Source organism: Aythya ferina (genome assembly GCF_964211825.1).
Source record: "Aythya ferina genome assembly, chromosome: 1".
In the NCBI taxonomy this organism is placed as follows: Eukaryota; Metazoa; Chordata; class Aves; order Anseriformes; family Anatidae; genus Aythya; species Aythya ferina.
The window spans coordinates 25803064-25819917 of record NC_140296.1 but is presented as its reverse complement, the minus strand read 5'-3'; the positions used below and the strand labels follow the sequence as shown (position 1 = coordinate 25819917).

The 16854-nt window shown below is 34.6% G+C and overlaps 1 protein-coding gene across 5 annotated transcripts in view; it reads left to right on the top strand.

The window, feature by feature from the left end:
• Positions 1 to 16854, top strand: part of SUPT20H (SPT20 homolog, SAGA complex component) — a 34811-nt gene that overhangs the window by 12387 nt on the left and 5570 nt on the right. For 3 of the 5 annotated variants that reach the window (XM_084507076.1, XM_084507075.1, XM_084507074.1), the window contains exons 10-21: positions 742 to 881; positions 2108 to 2264; positions 2352 to 2408; positions 3439 to 3510; positions 4436 to 4593; positions 6247 to 6279; positions 8347 to 8464; positions 10474 to 10582; positions 10819 to 10986; positions 12756 to 13068; positions 14123 to 14277; positions 16640 to 16695. In XM_084507076.1, the coding sequence (XP_084363202.1) occupies positions 742 to 881; positions 2108 to 2264; positions 2352 to 2408; positions 3439 to 3510; positions 4436 to 4593; positions 6247 to 6279; positions 8347 to 8464; positions 10474 to 10582; positions 10819 to 10986; positions 12756 to 13068; positions 14123 to 14277; positions 16640 to 16695 (1536 nt within the window). The remainder of the gene's footprint in view (positions 1 to 741; positions 882 to 2107; positions 2265 to 2351; positions 2409 to 3438; positions 3511 to 4435; positions 4594 to 6246; positions 6280 to 8346; positions 8465 to 10473; positions 10583 to 10818; positions 10987 to 12755; positions 13069 to 14122; positions 14278 to 16639; positions 16696 to 16854) is intronic. The other 2 variants (XM_084507077.1, XM_084507078.1) reach the window with 2 other exon arrangements.

Genomic DNA, 16854 nt, shown 5'->3' with positions numbered 1-16854 from the left:
TTTATTTCATAAATTCTGATAAGCAAAATTGATGATATTCTAGACGTATTCAAACTGCTAGTGATGCAATAGTGTCTTTCTCCAAGATGCCACAGAAAACAATAGTTGTTAATTGAATCAGACATTATTTTTTGGTAACCCAGAATGACAGTGTTGGTGTTAGTGTAACTAGTTTACCATACTTCGTTTGTCTTCAATATAAAGCTCCAGAGCAGCAGGTATAATCTAATGGCACAGTTGCTCCTTTAATGGAACTTTCCTAATTATATTATTATAGTAAAGAGAATTTTGTTAACTAGGATTGGAAAATTAGAGTTAGTTAAATGCTGAAGAGCATGGTGCTGGCAGTGTACTTGTTTGTCTTTCAGAGCCACAATCTCGCTCAAATCCATTTCAAATTGTAATCTAAAGTTCCAGACAGATAATCTTTATGGCACTATTGCTAGTCTATCAAGATAAATCACTAAGAGAAAATTAATGTCTTACCATTACTGCTATTAAAAAAAAAAAAAAAGAAAAGAAAAAACACCTTTCGGTAGGTTCTCTTTTCCTATTAGAAACCCCTAACCAAAGCCCTGTAACTCATAACTGTTAGTGATATTTAAGCGTTATTTTCTGTTGTTGAGTATTGACAAATAATTTCTTCAATTTCTTTAAGATAATGTGCATGTTATGCATAGGTGTGTATTAATGTGAAAGTCTTCATGATTTTACATTTAATAATAACTGTATATTATACAGGAGGACAAACTTCTACTTGAGAGCCAGCTTATTTTGGCTACAGCAGAGCCTTTGTGTCTTGATCCTTCAATAGCAGTGACCTGTACTACAAACAGACTCCTGTACAACAAGCAGAAAATGAATACTCGCCCCATGAAAAGGTATTTTTCAGTTTGAAGCATGTTGAGACTCCTTCAAGATTTTTTTTTTGGGGGGGGGGCGGGGGCGGGCGGGGTTCAAAGAGAAGTGTAATCGCATCTTAATGTCTACTTAAATACTTGGAATAGTGAGAACAGTCAGATTATCTTATTTTCAAATATTCAGTTTTGTAGTGTATTTCACTTAGTAATAAATACTGCAATATGCTTATTTTTGTATATCAAAAACGTGTATGTTATTTTAACATCATACATCATATGGCAGCTTTAATCTTGTCCTTTTACTTAATTCAGGTGTCAAATGGCATCTCAATTTGAAATATATAAATGGATATTTTGCATATTGTCTGACGCTTTAAAAACTGTAAAATTTTGCTGCTAAACAACGAAATCAAATTAATTATTTATTTTTGAGGTTTATAGACTAAACAGAAGTGTTGTCTTATTTGAATCTTAATAAATTTATAAGTAATGTGGAACATGCTATATACAAGATATCAAACTTGTTTAACTTCTGTGCCTGGTGGTTCACTTTTTTTTCCACAAAAGCTTGAAATGGTTTACTCTTTCTTAGTAAAAGAGGTACATTCGTTCTGTAGAATGAAAAGTGCTAATGGTCTGTTAGAATTAACAAAATATGTTTAAAATTAGAATCGCATTGACATACTATCCTAATGTACAGCTAGCGGTGCTAATTGTAAATAGACAAATTGATCAAGCTGCTCTTAAAAATTAGAGTGTAGTGGTAAACAAGCATTCCATTAGAAAAGTACACAGAGGTGTTAAATGGATGTCCCAGATAGCATTAATGTGCCAAAGGGTTGGGTGTGAAACAAAGAATGAAGAGTAGTTCCCATGATTATAACTTATTAGTCACATAAGCAGTATATGGATCTTCTGGCAGAACTGAAATCTTTGAAAATATGCAAGCCAAAGGCTCAGTAGCCTTTCATATAGTTAATTATTTTGACAATGTAATTATGCATTTCAAAAATAACCCCATTCTTAGCACTGAAACATATAAACAGACTACTAGTATAGTATTCGTAAAAATACAAAATTGAGTTTAAGTTGTATAGTCCAGAACAGTGATTTTAAATTAATATTTCAAAACCTGTTTTCTAGTCTCAATGTAAATAGCATTTCCCTGTGTGTTTTTGTGCTTGTACTTAGGCAGTGGGAAATTCGGTTTTGATGTTCTTACAATCGTATCTGTCATTTTACCTTAGGTGTTTCAAAAGGTACTCAAGGTCATCTTTGAACAGGCAGCAGGAAGTAGGTCACTATTCAACGCCACCACAGCTCAGAATACTTGACTACTTACAGAAAAGGAAGGAGAGGAAAGGCACCCAGCAGTATGACCTCAAAATTTCTAAAGCTGGAAATGTAAGTGTTCTGAGACACTGGTAGGTGAACTTCTTAACTGTTTATTTACAAATGTGGTACACTAATACCACTTTATTCATCTTCCAGTGTGTAGATATGTGGAAACAGAACCCTTGCTACTTGACTGCACCTTCTGAAGTGGATGTAAGTTTGGTTGTTATCTTTTAGCAATTATTAGCAATTGTATTCAATGTTGTATTGCATGAAGAAGGAAGTGACTAAAGAATATCCAGTATCAAACAACAAGAATTTTTAAGAAGGTTTTAACATTTGAAATTAATTTTCTGTAGTTTAAGGTACAAACACAAGCTAAGCGACACTGGAATACATTGCAACTGCAGTGTGATAGTTTGGATAAGACAAACAGGGCAAACTGAGCTTTAATATTGTTCAACTGTAGGATCAATGTCCATTTGAAATTCTGTTGATAATATTTGAAATTTTTTTTAAAAAAAAAAGGAAAGTATTTTACAAGGAGTTACTTCTCAGCCTGGTAGAAGTTTTTCTTGACATATTATACTACAGGACATACTATTTTCAATGGTTTAATTTATTATATAGAGAATTCTAATTGGGATTCTAATAGGATTAATAGATCTAATTGGGATTCTAATTCTAATAGGATGCAGCCTATGCATTCTGATCTCAGTGATGTGCATGTTATTGTTTTTTGGCACTGTCTGAATACATACTGCTACTAGACGGAAGGGGTCAGTGGATTAGCCAAGGCTGTGGGTTTCGGCTTAATTGGGAGTGGCAGTAGTGTACATTACACATCGAATGATGCTGTAGGTTTGCATATGATTTCTCTCCCTTTTTGCTTCAGCACTGTTGTAACTCCAGACTCTGATTAGGTCAAGTACTAATATTGTGAAATTTCTTAGCCATTCCACACCGCAGGCAGTAGTTTAAATCTGTTCTCTTAACAAAAGTGTGAAACATACGTTTAACATATCAAGTATGATGTAACAGAATAAACATAAAGTCCTGAATGTTCTCCAATTCACTTTTTCTGAAAACTGCACATATAGATGAGGTCTTACTCATTTTTGAAGACTCTAATGTTAGCCACTGTTAAAAACAAGCAGCTGTGTTAATTTGACGTTAACTCTGGCCCAAGATGACCATTATTATTTAGTTTTTGTTTTCTTTTTCTATCTCCATTTTCTTTAAGGTGGAAAAATATGCCAAAGTGGAAAAGTCTATCAAGCCTGATGACTCACAACCAACTGTTTGGCCAGCACATGTGAGTAATTTAGACCTTTGGCAAACTTTTCTGTCTCTAGTTAAAATATCATGTATTTCAATAAAATCTAAATAATGTGCGGAATACTCCTCCTTCCACCAATTGAATTAACCTTCCATTTATTATATAGACATGGAAAGATTGTTACAGAAACTTGTAATTTCATACAGTGATCAGTGTTGTAATTTCTTCAGATGTTCCAGAAACGTAATGAAAAACACCATCTCCCAAGTAATGTGCTGTCACTGTGTAGTAAATAAAACAATAATTTACAGGGATCAAGTACTCTGATCAATAAATTGTTTTCTTCATGCAGCTCATATGAAGATTGACATAAAAATGTTTCTGTCAAAATCAAAATGGCAAATTTTGAAAGAAATCATTTAATAAGGGCAGAAAGCCCTTTCAAAATTGTTATAGTCAAACCTTAAAATTTCACACAAATGGAATGATTTGATAAGGAGAGGTCATTTTAATATAATTAGGCATGCATTAGTTCATTAATTCTTTGTAATTTCTGAATTATCATTTTTATTTACAGCATGTATCATGATACCCTTGCTTCATATTACCAAAAAGTAATACTTTCCCATAGAACTCAATTTTCATCTCTGACACATTTCTGGAACATTTTTGGCATCGCTGTAACTTATAGAATTCTAGATATGTTTACCCAGTCTGGCTTTTGGTATCTTCTAACATGGTTGGCTTAAGGTTTGCAATATTTTTGAATTTTTAATAGATGGTAAACTTATTTTCCTCCCATCTCTTCAGATAATTTCTTCTCAAATAATTTTCATTTTAGCAAATACACCCCATCTTTTATTTTGTTATGTATCTTTTGTATTGTATAGAACTGGCATATTTTACTAGCTATTTCTCCTACTGCTTTTGTAAGACTTATGTGGTTATTTTCTTCTTCTAGGAAATAAAAGATGATTATGTGTTTGAATGTGAAGTTGGTAATCAACTGCAAAAAACAAAGCTGACCATTTTTCAGTCTCTTGGCAATCCGTTGTACTATGGTAAAATTCAGACACTCAAAGGTGATGAGGAAAGTGACAGCCTATTAACTCCATCACAGTAAGTTATATGTTCTTTTAAAATGTGGTATGATGCAATACATAAAAGAAGACAACCACTACTTACCATTTTCAGGCATAAAAATATTTAGGAGCTACAAATCTGATTTTAAGAGGGTTTTTTTGTTCAAAAAAATCATCGGATAAACCTCAGATTTTTTTTCTAACAAGTAAAAGGACACATTTTACCAACATCATATCTTGAATATTCTTTTACATCAAAACTATATTGTAAGAAAATCTCGTATTGTGAAAATCTTTGTGTCTCGTACTGCAAAACATTGTTAGTGTGTGTTTTCCAGTGGTACTCATAATTTTGATCATTGTGTCAAAATCTGCCTGAAGCTGTGAAAACATTAGTCTTTATTATATTGCATTTACCCCTATATCAAGAACTTTAGGCTAAGTAAATAATGAAGGAAAATACGAGGTGCAAAGAAGTTACATCCTGTTCATACTACTGTTTTGAATCTGCTATTTTTGGCTGCAGTTCTAGAAATATTCTGTGTTCTTATCTCCTCTTGTTATGTCTGCCAATTCTTTTTATGGAGGAACCTATGCAGCAATGTATACCCTATACATTTCAGTAAGGTGGGGAGCAGTTAGCTTGAGCAACTGTATTTCTGTTAGCAAAAAAATTTTGTCTGCTATATAATTGCTATGTGATGCTATTTTTTTAGTATACAAGGATCTTCTCATACTCAGGGTATTTTATCCCTAAAATCTAAGCTATTTAACGTTTCTGTACTTACTGCTAATCTACTTAAAACAGCAGCATAGCTTACAGTTGTAATAAGGTTGGGAATTAAGAGGATATAAAGCTGTTGTATGTTTGTTGGTTTAGGGTTTTTTTTTTTAGGGTTTGTTGTTGGATTTGTTTTGTTTTGTTTTTTTCAGGTGGGGGATGTCACCGTTTTGGTCCATTGCTTTTTAAGATCTTACCCGCTGATCTTTGAATTTCATTCATTGATCATGAATTTGTTTTCTTTCTCATAAAACAGTATCATAAGAAGTGAAAGGTGCAGATGATGTTATTGTCTTATTAAAATTAATATAAAATCTGATCTGGAGAAACTGAGAAGTTCTGTAGTGTTTAAAAAATTGAGTAAAAAATTAATAATTTGCAAGCCATGGCATTAATCAAAAAAGAAATGTTTAGTTCTGGAAAAACGTGGGGAATTGGAATTTGGACAAGTGAAATAAAACAGTGGAAACTAAATGTTTAGTTTTATACACTAAAGTAGGGCTGGTTTTGACATAACCGCAGGACACTTATGTTTGTATTTGTGGGTGAGCAGATTGGGATGTTGATTCATGGATAACTTTACCATTGCTACTTTTCACAGTAGCAATGCTGTAGCAGTTATTCACTTCCATTTTTTGAAAATAGAAATACAAGAATTCCATATTCTGCCTTTTATAGGTAATTTACTCCTAAAGGAGTCTATATTACACAACATATATATTGTGCACTGTTATGAAACCAAGTTTTTATTTCAAGTACTAAATACTGAGTCAATCAAATGAATCAAATGTCTCTTGTCAGTGGGCAGATCTGAAAACAGAATAGTATTGATGTTCTTTGAGCTTGTAATTATAAAAATATTATTTTACAATCCATGACTGAAAATGTGTTATACTTTCTAAATTTCAGGTTCCTCATTGGTTCCAAGACTGATGCTGAAAGGTAAATTCATACAGAATATAGAACTGTCTTGATGCCAAATAATTCATTTTGTTCCTTTTAGCTAATATGACTGTTAATGTTGTGGTTATGGAAACAGGTGCTGAACAGATAAGCAAAATAAGAAGAATTAATTATTGTAATAAGGAGAAGGAGATAGTGTGCAGTTCATGCATTTAACATGTAGGGAAATATATAGGAAAGCAAGTATGTAAATACAGCCTGTCCCGCTACCTAAATCCCAAGTATGTTGTTAGTTAGCTTCACAGTTACTCGATTACACAAGTAATTATAAAATTCTGAAAGCATGTAAGAGGAATTTCGTCTTGGGATTTTGTGTGGTAAATTGGCAATCATGGAAGTTTTTAATTTGAGCTCAGTGTGATATAGGATTTTTTTCTATGCTCTTCATTATTTGATTCAGCTTTCTTAAAAAGCAAATAAATCAGTGTTCTAGTATTTTTAAGTCATAGAATAATTAGGATTAGCAATCTTGGCATAACTGTGTGGCAGCAAATTAAGAATTTCTTCAAATATTTGCCTGTAAGCATCATGTTACAGATACCTGTGTGCCTTTGTACACAAGGGCAGAACCTGTTGAAAGCACTCTCTCACAAAGCTGTTCACATGTTTGTGCCTTCTTAGGAGACTTTGAGGTGATGTACGTGCCATAGCCATTCCCCACTACGTGGTTCTCTCTTCTTAAGTGCCTGGCAGGGAGATGAACCCTTGATTTGGTCAAAATATCAGTAATTCTTTGTTTTAATAGATAATTTTGATCAATAAATTATTTGCTTGTCTTTTTCTCCTGCTTTTTTTGTGGTGATACATACTTTTTTTGCTTGTGCTGTAAGCTAAATTGGGGGATTGGTTGGCTGAAAACCAATGCAACAGTACTATGGGGTTTAGTTTTAACTGGAATTCATTTCCTGATCATATTTGCCACTCTGCACAAATCCTCCTATCAGAAAAAGTAGGTATGTTTCAGGGACTAGTTCAAGAAGTATCAACGGAGGAAGGAGCACAGCAGCACCTTTCTGAGCACACAGCACTTTATTACTCAGATTCCACTGTAACTTTAAATTATCTAGATCCTATATACTGGAAAAGGTGCATCTTGGGACCCTTGCTTACGGCAGCAGATTACATCAGTGTTATGCTCATATTTAGGTGCAAACTGATGGAAATAGTCCAGCACTTCTTCAGGGCATAAGGAACAGCTCACAGGTCTTCAGTTTGGTTTTCAAGTCTGCTAGGTTACTTTACCACAGCCATGAGCCAAGTATACAGTGTTCCCTCAAATTACTAGAAATGTAGAGATGTAGCGTTGGATTTCTTAGAGCAGTTCTGCATTTGTTTGCCTGATGCTGTTGATGCTTTACACCACTGGGTATGTCACTGCTTGCTAGTCTCCTATAATAAAATTCTGCTGTCCCAGTGCTGAAAGAAGAAAGTCTGGTCCCTTTTGCTGTGATAACTGATTTTTGGATATACCTTCACTATGAACCTCCCCTGCTCTAAGGAGTCTTCACCTGACATAGACTTCAAGTTAAAGGAGGGTTGACTGTTCTGTAAGGAACATAGCAGAGAGGACACAGCTTTATAAAAGATTCTGGACTCGTGGAGGAAATGGCTGGCTGACATCCTGAAGAACTGTACTGCCTTTTGGGAAGTGAACTGTTAGGTCTACTGTTTTGCATATTCCTCTGAAAGAGTGTTTCCTAAACTTAGATTAAGTAGTTTGACTGATTCAAGCTTATTGCAGGAAACTGCTTCATGTAAGCATTTGTAGTTGGCATTAGAAAAATCAGTGGTTTAAAAACCAAAGAAACAAACACAAACTTTAAAACAGCACTAATCTAAGAACAGAACCCAGGAACATAAAGTAGGAAGATGGATATATAAAAATATGTTTAGCCTGTTTATCTAGGTTTTATATAGATGTATATTTGAAGGTATATATTTTATGCATAATACATATATTTTTTTATAACATCTATATTTAGTATATACATATATACATTCAAAATTGTTAATCTTTAAATGTGTTTATGTATTTGTTTGTTTCAGAGTGGTGAACCAGTATCAGGAGTTAGTACAAAATGAAGCTAAATGTCCTGTGAAAATGTTTCATAATTCAGGTGGATCAGTCAACCTCAGTCATCTTTCTCCAGGGAAGGAAATGGAAGTGAGTTTATCGAGCTATATATTTCTTTTATTTGCCCTTGTCGAATTGTTAGAATAATCAATCCTTGTTGTTCATATTTGAAAGTAAAATAACCTAAAAATTCATTCCGAATTAATTTTTAAACATGTTATTGTCATAATCATTCAGGGTGAGTGTATCAGAAAAGCTAGAGGAAAGCAGTTTTGTTTTCACTGCTGGTATATTTTATCTTTTAGCCATGGCTTTTTTTTATGGCCGTGCATAGTACAGTTAGCTCTAGGGTTTTGTTTAGAGCGTTTTTCTCTGTTCAGATTAACCTTTTACAAAGCAGTATAGTAAAATGCAGCCATGCATTTTTTAATACATATCAGTAAAACAGAAGTAGAAGGAATAGCTGAGCTTTTCTTTTACCTCTATAATTTATTTTCCCCTTAATTCAAGAGGAAAACTTTCAAAACGAACAAAGCTTTTAAAGTGTATATGTTTTTGTATGCATGTCATAGAAATTCCTGAATTCTCATGCTTGTGGTATTGCCCCTGTGTTTTACTTCTGCTGGCTTTCTCGGTCAACTGTATTTAAGCTCCAATTAGTAAATGAATTTGTGACAGCAGGGGCTATTTGCTTTGCTGTGTCTTTGCTGTAAATACATCCTCTGAAGTGCTATAACCTTGCTCTGAAAGAGATGGTTCTTTGTGTCAGCCAGAATAGCACGTTGAAGACAGTAGTTGCAGAGAGGAATATGAATGTTTGTGTGTGTACATGTACACTCATCTGCATGCGTGTCTGTATATGCTATACACACAGAACATATCTAAACTGTGTACACACACACTGTAAAATCACAGAACAACTTAGGCTAGGAAGATACTTTATCTTGCCCATTTGTGCAAGTCCCCACTGAAAGCTGGACCAAAGTTACTTAGTTTACTTAGTTTAATGATCTTGTCTCTTTTCAAATGGGGCATTAGTTTTTGTTCTCAAAATGAAGAAAAGAGTTTTTAATAGAAGAAGAAAGAACTAGTACTCAGGGTATGTTTTTTTGTTTGTTTGTTTGTTTTGTTTTGTTTTTTTTTATAAGAAGACAACTAGAAACACATGGAAGGAGTGACTCTCAGTGATAAGAGAAAGTGGAGGCTAAGCTCTCCAGAAAGATCGACACTACACAATAGCAGATGCTCTGATTTGCCAGCCCATGATAATTTAAGTTAGGTTCCAGCACTGAAATACTCTATTTGCTATACTGAGAGGCTGATTTTCTAATTTCAGACAGTTTGTGGAATGCATGCTTTAGAGACTATCTTCATTTATGGGATGTTTTATATGTAAAAATATAGCCTATAACTGTAAATATGTTTCACTGAGTCTCTTGTTGATGGCAGCTGTTTAAATTATGGATTTAGGGTATGTTGTGAGTGACTAAGATTTACAGGTTTGATTAGCTGAAGTTAAAATTGTGTTTAAACACCCTAATAAGCATGTTATAAGAAAAAACAATAAGGGATTACCTTTAATTTAAAGAGATTAAGGAAGTTCTAATCCCATTGAAGTCAATGGGAAAACAAATTGATTTGTAAGCATTGAGGATTTTCCTGAATGTGTTCAAATTCCTGCTCCCAGGATCAGGGTTGGAAATAGCAGGTGGTTACAGTTAGTGAATGAATGGAATGATGTAATTTTTCAAGGCCAAATTGTCTTTTTATATGAAGTGCATCTGTCACTTGCATTTGTGAAAAGTTACTAAGAAGCACTTCAGAATTAGGAAAAAATAATTCCTTATTTTTTTTTTTGGCACAGTTTCAATTTTTCAGGAACCTTAGAATTTCTTCATAAACTAAAAAGAAAGAGTCCATTATCTAAAAAGAGTTGGTCCTAGGTTGTTTTTCAGATACATACAAATCTGGAATATTTCAAGGGAATTTTTGCTATGGTTTGGAGAATTACAACACAAATTAACTGAATTATGTCTTCTGTTAAATATATGGAAGCTCATATTATTGCTCTGGTAGTGTTAATTTCTCTTTCCTCCTAGCAGCCAGAAAGTATATCAGGCTCTGTTCAGTCTTCAGTACTGGGGAAAGGTGTAAAACACCGGCCTCCTCCCATCAAATTACCTTCAAGTTCAGGAAGTAGCTCTTCAGGTAATTATTTATCAACTTGAGCATCTTCTTTCTGTGTTCTGCTTAATGTAAAGTGATATGCTGACGCTTCAGTAAAGTTTTATTTTTTAAAAAAGTCAGCATTATCTGTGAAAAGAGCTTTTCAAACTATCACTTTGTTAATTTCTGATTGTCTTTTTGTACGAATATATATCCTCAAAAATACTTGAGTAAACTTCAACTCAGTAAAATAATTTATTTTCATTGTTATTTTTCAGGTAATATTTTTAGTTCGCAGCAGTCAAGTGGCCATCTAAAATCCCCAACTCCACCTCCTCCTCCTCCTCCTTCTAAGCCACCTGGTCTTTCTCGGAAGCAATCTATGGATCTTAATCAAGTTAGCATGCTCTCTCCAGCTGCCATGTCTCCTGCGAGCTCTTCACAAAGTGAGTCACGACCTAAATTCTCCATTAAATCTTAGGCTTTTGCTTAAATGCTTCCTGAGATAAAACTTCTTAACCTGTGGAATGATGAAACTTAAGTGTACAGTGTACCCTAAATTGTATAAGTTGTGCAGCTTTAGGCAGGTCTCTTGTTCACTGTATGTATTTTTATGTTTATTGTAATTGTGTTCGTTTTTCTGTATATATGTATGCACCCTTTGTGTATACGTTTTAATACATTTTATGCAATTAGTATGATCTCCTCTTTATCAAAGGCTGGTAGATGATGTGATAAAATTCCAAAGTGTAGATTTTTCCTCCAGTGTACAAACAGTATGTTAGATCAGTTTGCTTTTACCTAATTTAAGCATCTGGTTTTTTAAATGTTATAGGAGCTGGTGCAGTTGTATCTCTATGTATGTATATAATCTGATTAGTCCCAAGGTGGTGATACAATAAACGATAAGATGATTTTTTAAAACACTCCTACACTGTTTTACAAATCATTGCTGATTGCAAGTGTGGTGGTGATGCTGATGATGATAGCACCATATTCTCAGGTGTTAAAATGTAAATTTCAATAATAAATGCCATCCTAGTTTAATTATTTTCATTAACACCGACAGGATCATTGTAATCATAGCTATAGATCATATGCAGTCTTTAAAATATGTATGTGTCTTGAGACGTTTTGTGAAAAGATTTGTACAAAGAAATCACAGCTGCAGTTATTCAATTTTTAATGAATTATTGTGTACTGCACATTCCAGTATCCTGCACAGTATTATAATATGCTTTTTTCATTAAATAATTCAAAATCTGGATAGCTCAAAAGGTGTAACTTCTCTGCCTTCTTGTTTTGCACAAAGAAAAAACAGAAAGCTGACAAAAGTTTTCTTCTAACAGATTTACTCAGTGCTTATTTTAGTGCTATGGATTGTGTAAATCTACTGCTCACAGTTGTTCCTTTAAGTAAGGCCCTGACCACAACAGCTGGACATTCACGTTTCTTTCCTTTCTTTCTGCAGGACATGAAAGCTTAAAAAAAGAGAGAAAAAAACACTTTGAGCTTTTTGCTTTTTTTTTGTTTTTGTTTCATTTTTGTATTGATGAGCTGTGCTTACTGCATCCACAACAAATACAGCTACACATACTACATTTAAGTAGAAGGCACTACACAGTAGCTTTTAAAGATGCAGTAGTATCCTCTGGTTCTTATTTTTAAAAGTTATTCTTTTTATTTGATCAAAATTTGGCAAATGGGAGTTTAGTTATCTGATAAAATTTAGACTGACCCTCATGATTACTGCAATAGTATCTGTTCTTTGTTGAATCTGTTGTTTTCCATGATACGTTTTTTAACATGGTGCTATTGTGCAGGCAGTGCATATAGACTATGTGTTTAACATTTTAGGGCAAAAACATTAATTAGGGTAAAATGGTCACTAAGAAATGGCTTTATTTTGGGTTAAATGTTACTGAATATAGTTATGACTTCCTGTATGATAAATTATGGAGGAACATAATGGAGGATGCAAAACTGTGTTTGGTTTAAAGAATTAAGGATGGAGAAACGGGGTTTTTCTGTGATTATACTGCATCCTTAACAATGAGTGCGTGCTGCAACACTCGTGTCGTGTAGAAATTAACACTTGCAGTTTAAGAAATGGGACAAATAGTCAGTGCTAAGTAAGATTCCATTAACCTTATTATACAGAAAGGGACTGGCCTTTTATAACAAACTAGCACTTTTTATTTTTCTCAATGAGCAGGGTCTGGAACTCCTAAACCATCTACTCCTACTCCAACCAACACCCCTTCATCGACCCCACACCCTCCTGATGCTCAGAGCTCAACTCCTATTACCCCTTCTGCCACCCCTACTCCCCAAGATTCAGGCTTCACCCCTCAGCCCACTTTGTTAACCCCGTTTGCTCAGCAGCAAATGTCTCTGAGCCAGGCATTGCCTGTAATGACCATTCCTCTTTCCACCATGGTAACATCCATTACTACAGGAACAACCTCCACCCAGGTCATGGCAAACCCTGCAGGACTTAACTTCATCAATGTAGTGGGCTCTGTGTGGTAAGTGCTTTGTTACGAGAGCTTCTTAATTTGTCCTGGGTGGGTTGGTGGTTGGTTGCTGGATTTTTTTTGGCAGCCAGTACGGTAGATATTTTTCAGAATCTGCAATACAAAAAGACCATTCACCTTGTAATTATGAATTAAAAAGCCACTAGAAGTTATTTATATTTCTCAAAGTTGAAGGCATCTGCTTTGAGAATACTGAAAGAAGTCTATAAAGAAAATTGTACTTTGAGCTTTTCAGATGCATATAATTTAATTCCGTAAGATGTGCCTCATGTAAGTGTGTTTCGAGGTTTTGCTCTTTAATGTTGAAAACTTTTTATTAATCAGAGAGAAGGTGGAATGTTGTATGCAGACCACTAAATGAGAAATGGAAAGAAATTCACTATAAACGTTCTATGAATAAAGGTGTGTGAAATTTAAGAAAAGAGCAAATATGTTTTCTAACAATTTCATCAAATACTTAGATTAAATATTCTTTGTAAAACTCATTTAGCTGTTTTAAAAAATAATGCTGCTGGCAGGTGTAGATTATATGGTATGAAGTGAGCTGCTTTTAGACAAAATAAAATTCTGTGGTCAGTATAATATGCTCAGTGTAAGACACGTGGTGTGCTTCAATGGAGGGATCAGGCACTTGATTTATTTATCTAAGATGTTCAGGAGCTGATTACCAATGATTAATTTATTAGACTTTTATGACACAAAAGGAAAACACAAGCCTGTTACTTAGCTTTTTGTTATTATAGCACAACCATTTTGAAGACTGATCTTTCAATGTTTCTAGAATAACAGAACCACTTAAGTTTTATTTTCCATGGGTTATATATTTCCATGGGTTATTTTCCATGTTGAACATGGGTTCAACAATTGTTTGAGAATATGAATTTACATATTTGTTTTACACTAAGCATAATGATCTTTTAAGCTACTTTGATGCTTTATCCACAATCCTAATTGCAGAAAACAATTTAGACAGAGGACAAAAACATAGTTACTCAGATTTGCTTGTACCACTTGGATTTGATGTGTTGTCTTTCCTCTTCTACAGTGGAGCACAGACATTGATGAGTGGTTCAAACCCTATGTTGGGGTGCAACACTGGTGCCATAGCCCCTGCAGGTATAAATCTGAGTGGCATTTTACCATCAGGAGGTCTGGTACCAAGTGCACTGCCCGCTGCAATGCAGTCTGCCTCTCAAGCAGGTTAGTGTGAATAAGTTGAAAAGCCATCCTTCAGAGAGGGACAGTGTAAAAACCTGTTGTGAGGACAATGGACCAAAGTGGCCATTGTGTGAATGGATTATTGTTTGTTGACTTGAACTTAGGAACAACATAAATATTTTTGCATTCTAACTGTAAGCTGTGATTAAGATGGTTTCTCTGAGAAACTGGAGTGGGGAAATGTACTATGCACCCAGAGTACCTTTGGTATGCCCAGCAGGATGTTTGAGATAAAATCTGAATTCAGATGCAATTTTGATAATGATGACTGCCAGAAAATAGACATGTTTGAATTTAGAAAGAGGCCTCTGATTTTAAATGTGCAGGGTATTTCATGCTACCACTGGTACTGCTTTATTCTAGACGGACAAGTAATTAGTTTGTTATTGCTTTTAAATATGAGTATATTAATGTATAAGTTTCAATATTCATTAAAGCAACATTTGAATTCTTTATTATGCTTTCAGAAAAAAAAAATAGACAGAGAACCCTAATACATGATTATTGAATCAAAAGGATAGAAGGTACATCAAGGTATCCAACCCTTATATTGAGACAGTCAAATCTGTCTAACCCATATTAAACTGTCCATAAATACCTTCACTGGAGAAGATTCCAGTCTCCCTCAGTAGCTGTTTGGAGTAGTTCATTATCTGTATAAAATGTTTCCTCCTAATCACAGTGCATCTCCTCAATTGCAGATTAAATTATTTTTTCTCCAATTCCTTGCAGACGTATAAAATAGTTGCTTGCTCTTTCTCTTTACTTTCTAGGTATCAGAAACATGCTGTCATGTCCCACATTTGTCTTCTCTCTCTGATAGGTTGTATTTTTCAAACCTTTCATAATCCTGTCACTCTTTTCTAGACTGTCCAATTTGCTCACATCCTTCTTAAAATGTGATACCCAAAACTGGACACAAGCCTGAGCTTGGCTGATTTACCGCTGTGGAGCACAGCAGAATAACTGCATCTTACCTCTTTCACAACATTCCTGTTAATATTTCCCCAAGTGAGGTCTGCCTATTTTTGTTCATATTTTCTTGCAACAGCATTACATGAACCTAAGAAGGGCTTTACTGGCTTAGGCCAAAAGTCCATCCAGTTCATATTCTGTCTCTCACAGTGGCCCATTAGAGGATATTTAGGGGAAAAATCTAAGTCCAGGCAAATGTAAAGCATTACATCCCTTGGTGTACAGCTGTACCTCTTCTGGCAGTCTCCAGCTTTGAGACTTTCTCAGCTGAAGACTATCCATGTGGATCTTTTTGCTTAATAGCTTGTGCTAGACTTCTGTTCTGGGGACTTGTCTAATTGTTTTTTGAGTCCTTTTGTATTTTTGTTATCTACAGCATCTTGTGACAGTTCTATAAATGTAAACTGTGTGAAGAAGTTCTTTTCTTCTGTGTGTTCTCTGATCTGTGGTATGGGTTATTCGGGTATGTTTGTGACCTCTCTAATTTCTCACATCTTTTCTTGCTGTGTAGATGCGGACATAGTTAACTCAGTTTTGTACTTGTTTGTCTTTTTGGAATTCAGTGTCATTGATTTTGGACCTTTTCTTCAATTCACTATGATGACTTCTAGTTCTAATCCTGTCCTTTCAAGCATTATCAACCTTTACTGGTTTTGTCAGATTTTTACTTCACACTATCATCTATGTAACAAATGGAAGTAGGGAGCTGATCTAGGTCTGTGGCAGACCTCAGTGGGGATTCTGTTTGAGAGCTACAGTTTTACTGGAGCATTTTAATCAGTTCTGTTCCCACCTCACAGATAACTACATATACATCCTTTTAGTCTATCTGTGAGGAGTGCTGTGCGGAATAATGCCAAAAGCCCTACAAGTCAGATGTGTCTTTGCATTCGCCCTTCTAGGGTAGTACAGCTGCTAAGATTTGGACAAGGGTTGTTTGTTGTAATGATCAAGAAACTGGGAACCCACTACTTCCTTCTGTCCTTGGACATTTCTAGGTTTACTGTACAAACAGTAAAACTTTGCAAAGCCAGAAGGAGAGTTGCTGAAAAAATAACTTGCACGAAATTCTCTATGTTGGTCTTTACAATAAATGCAAACACAAGTTAGAGGTTACAGTGTACAGTGTTTGACAGTGATTCAGTTTTCTTTCTGCTCAGTCAGCTCTTTAACTTTGAATCTGGACAACTGTGAACTTGTCAACTTCATGGAAAATGCAGCATTTGTGTTAAAGTACAAAATTTAAGCTTGCCAGTTTTCCAGCTTCCAAATGTTTGAAATAATCCCAGTGGAAAGGTGTATTAATTGCAATACACATATATAATTAAGTAAAGACTTCCTACTAATAAAAAGATGTTTTCTTTAACAGGCAGCCCTTTTGGTTTGAAAAATGCATCAAATCTTCGGCCCTTAAATCTTCTACAGGTAATTGATATACTTGGACACAATAATACTTTCTTACATTTCTTTAGAGACATGCTTAGCACTGCTTACAGTATTGGCTGCCACAGATCTTTGAAGCCAATTGATGAAACCATATACTGCAAATTTCATTTGCTTTTTTAAAACACTTAAAATGAGGAA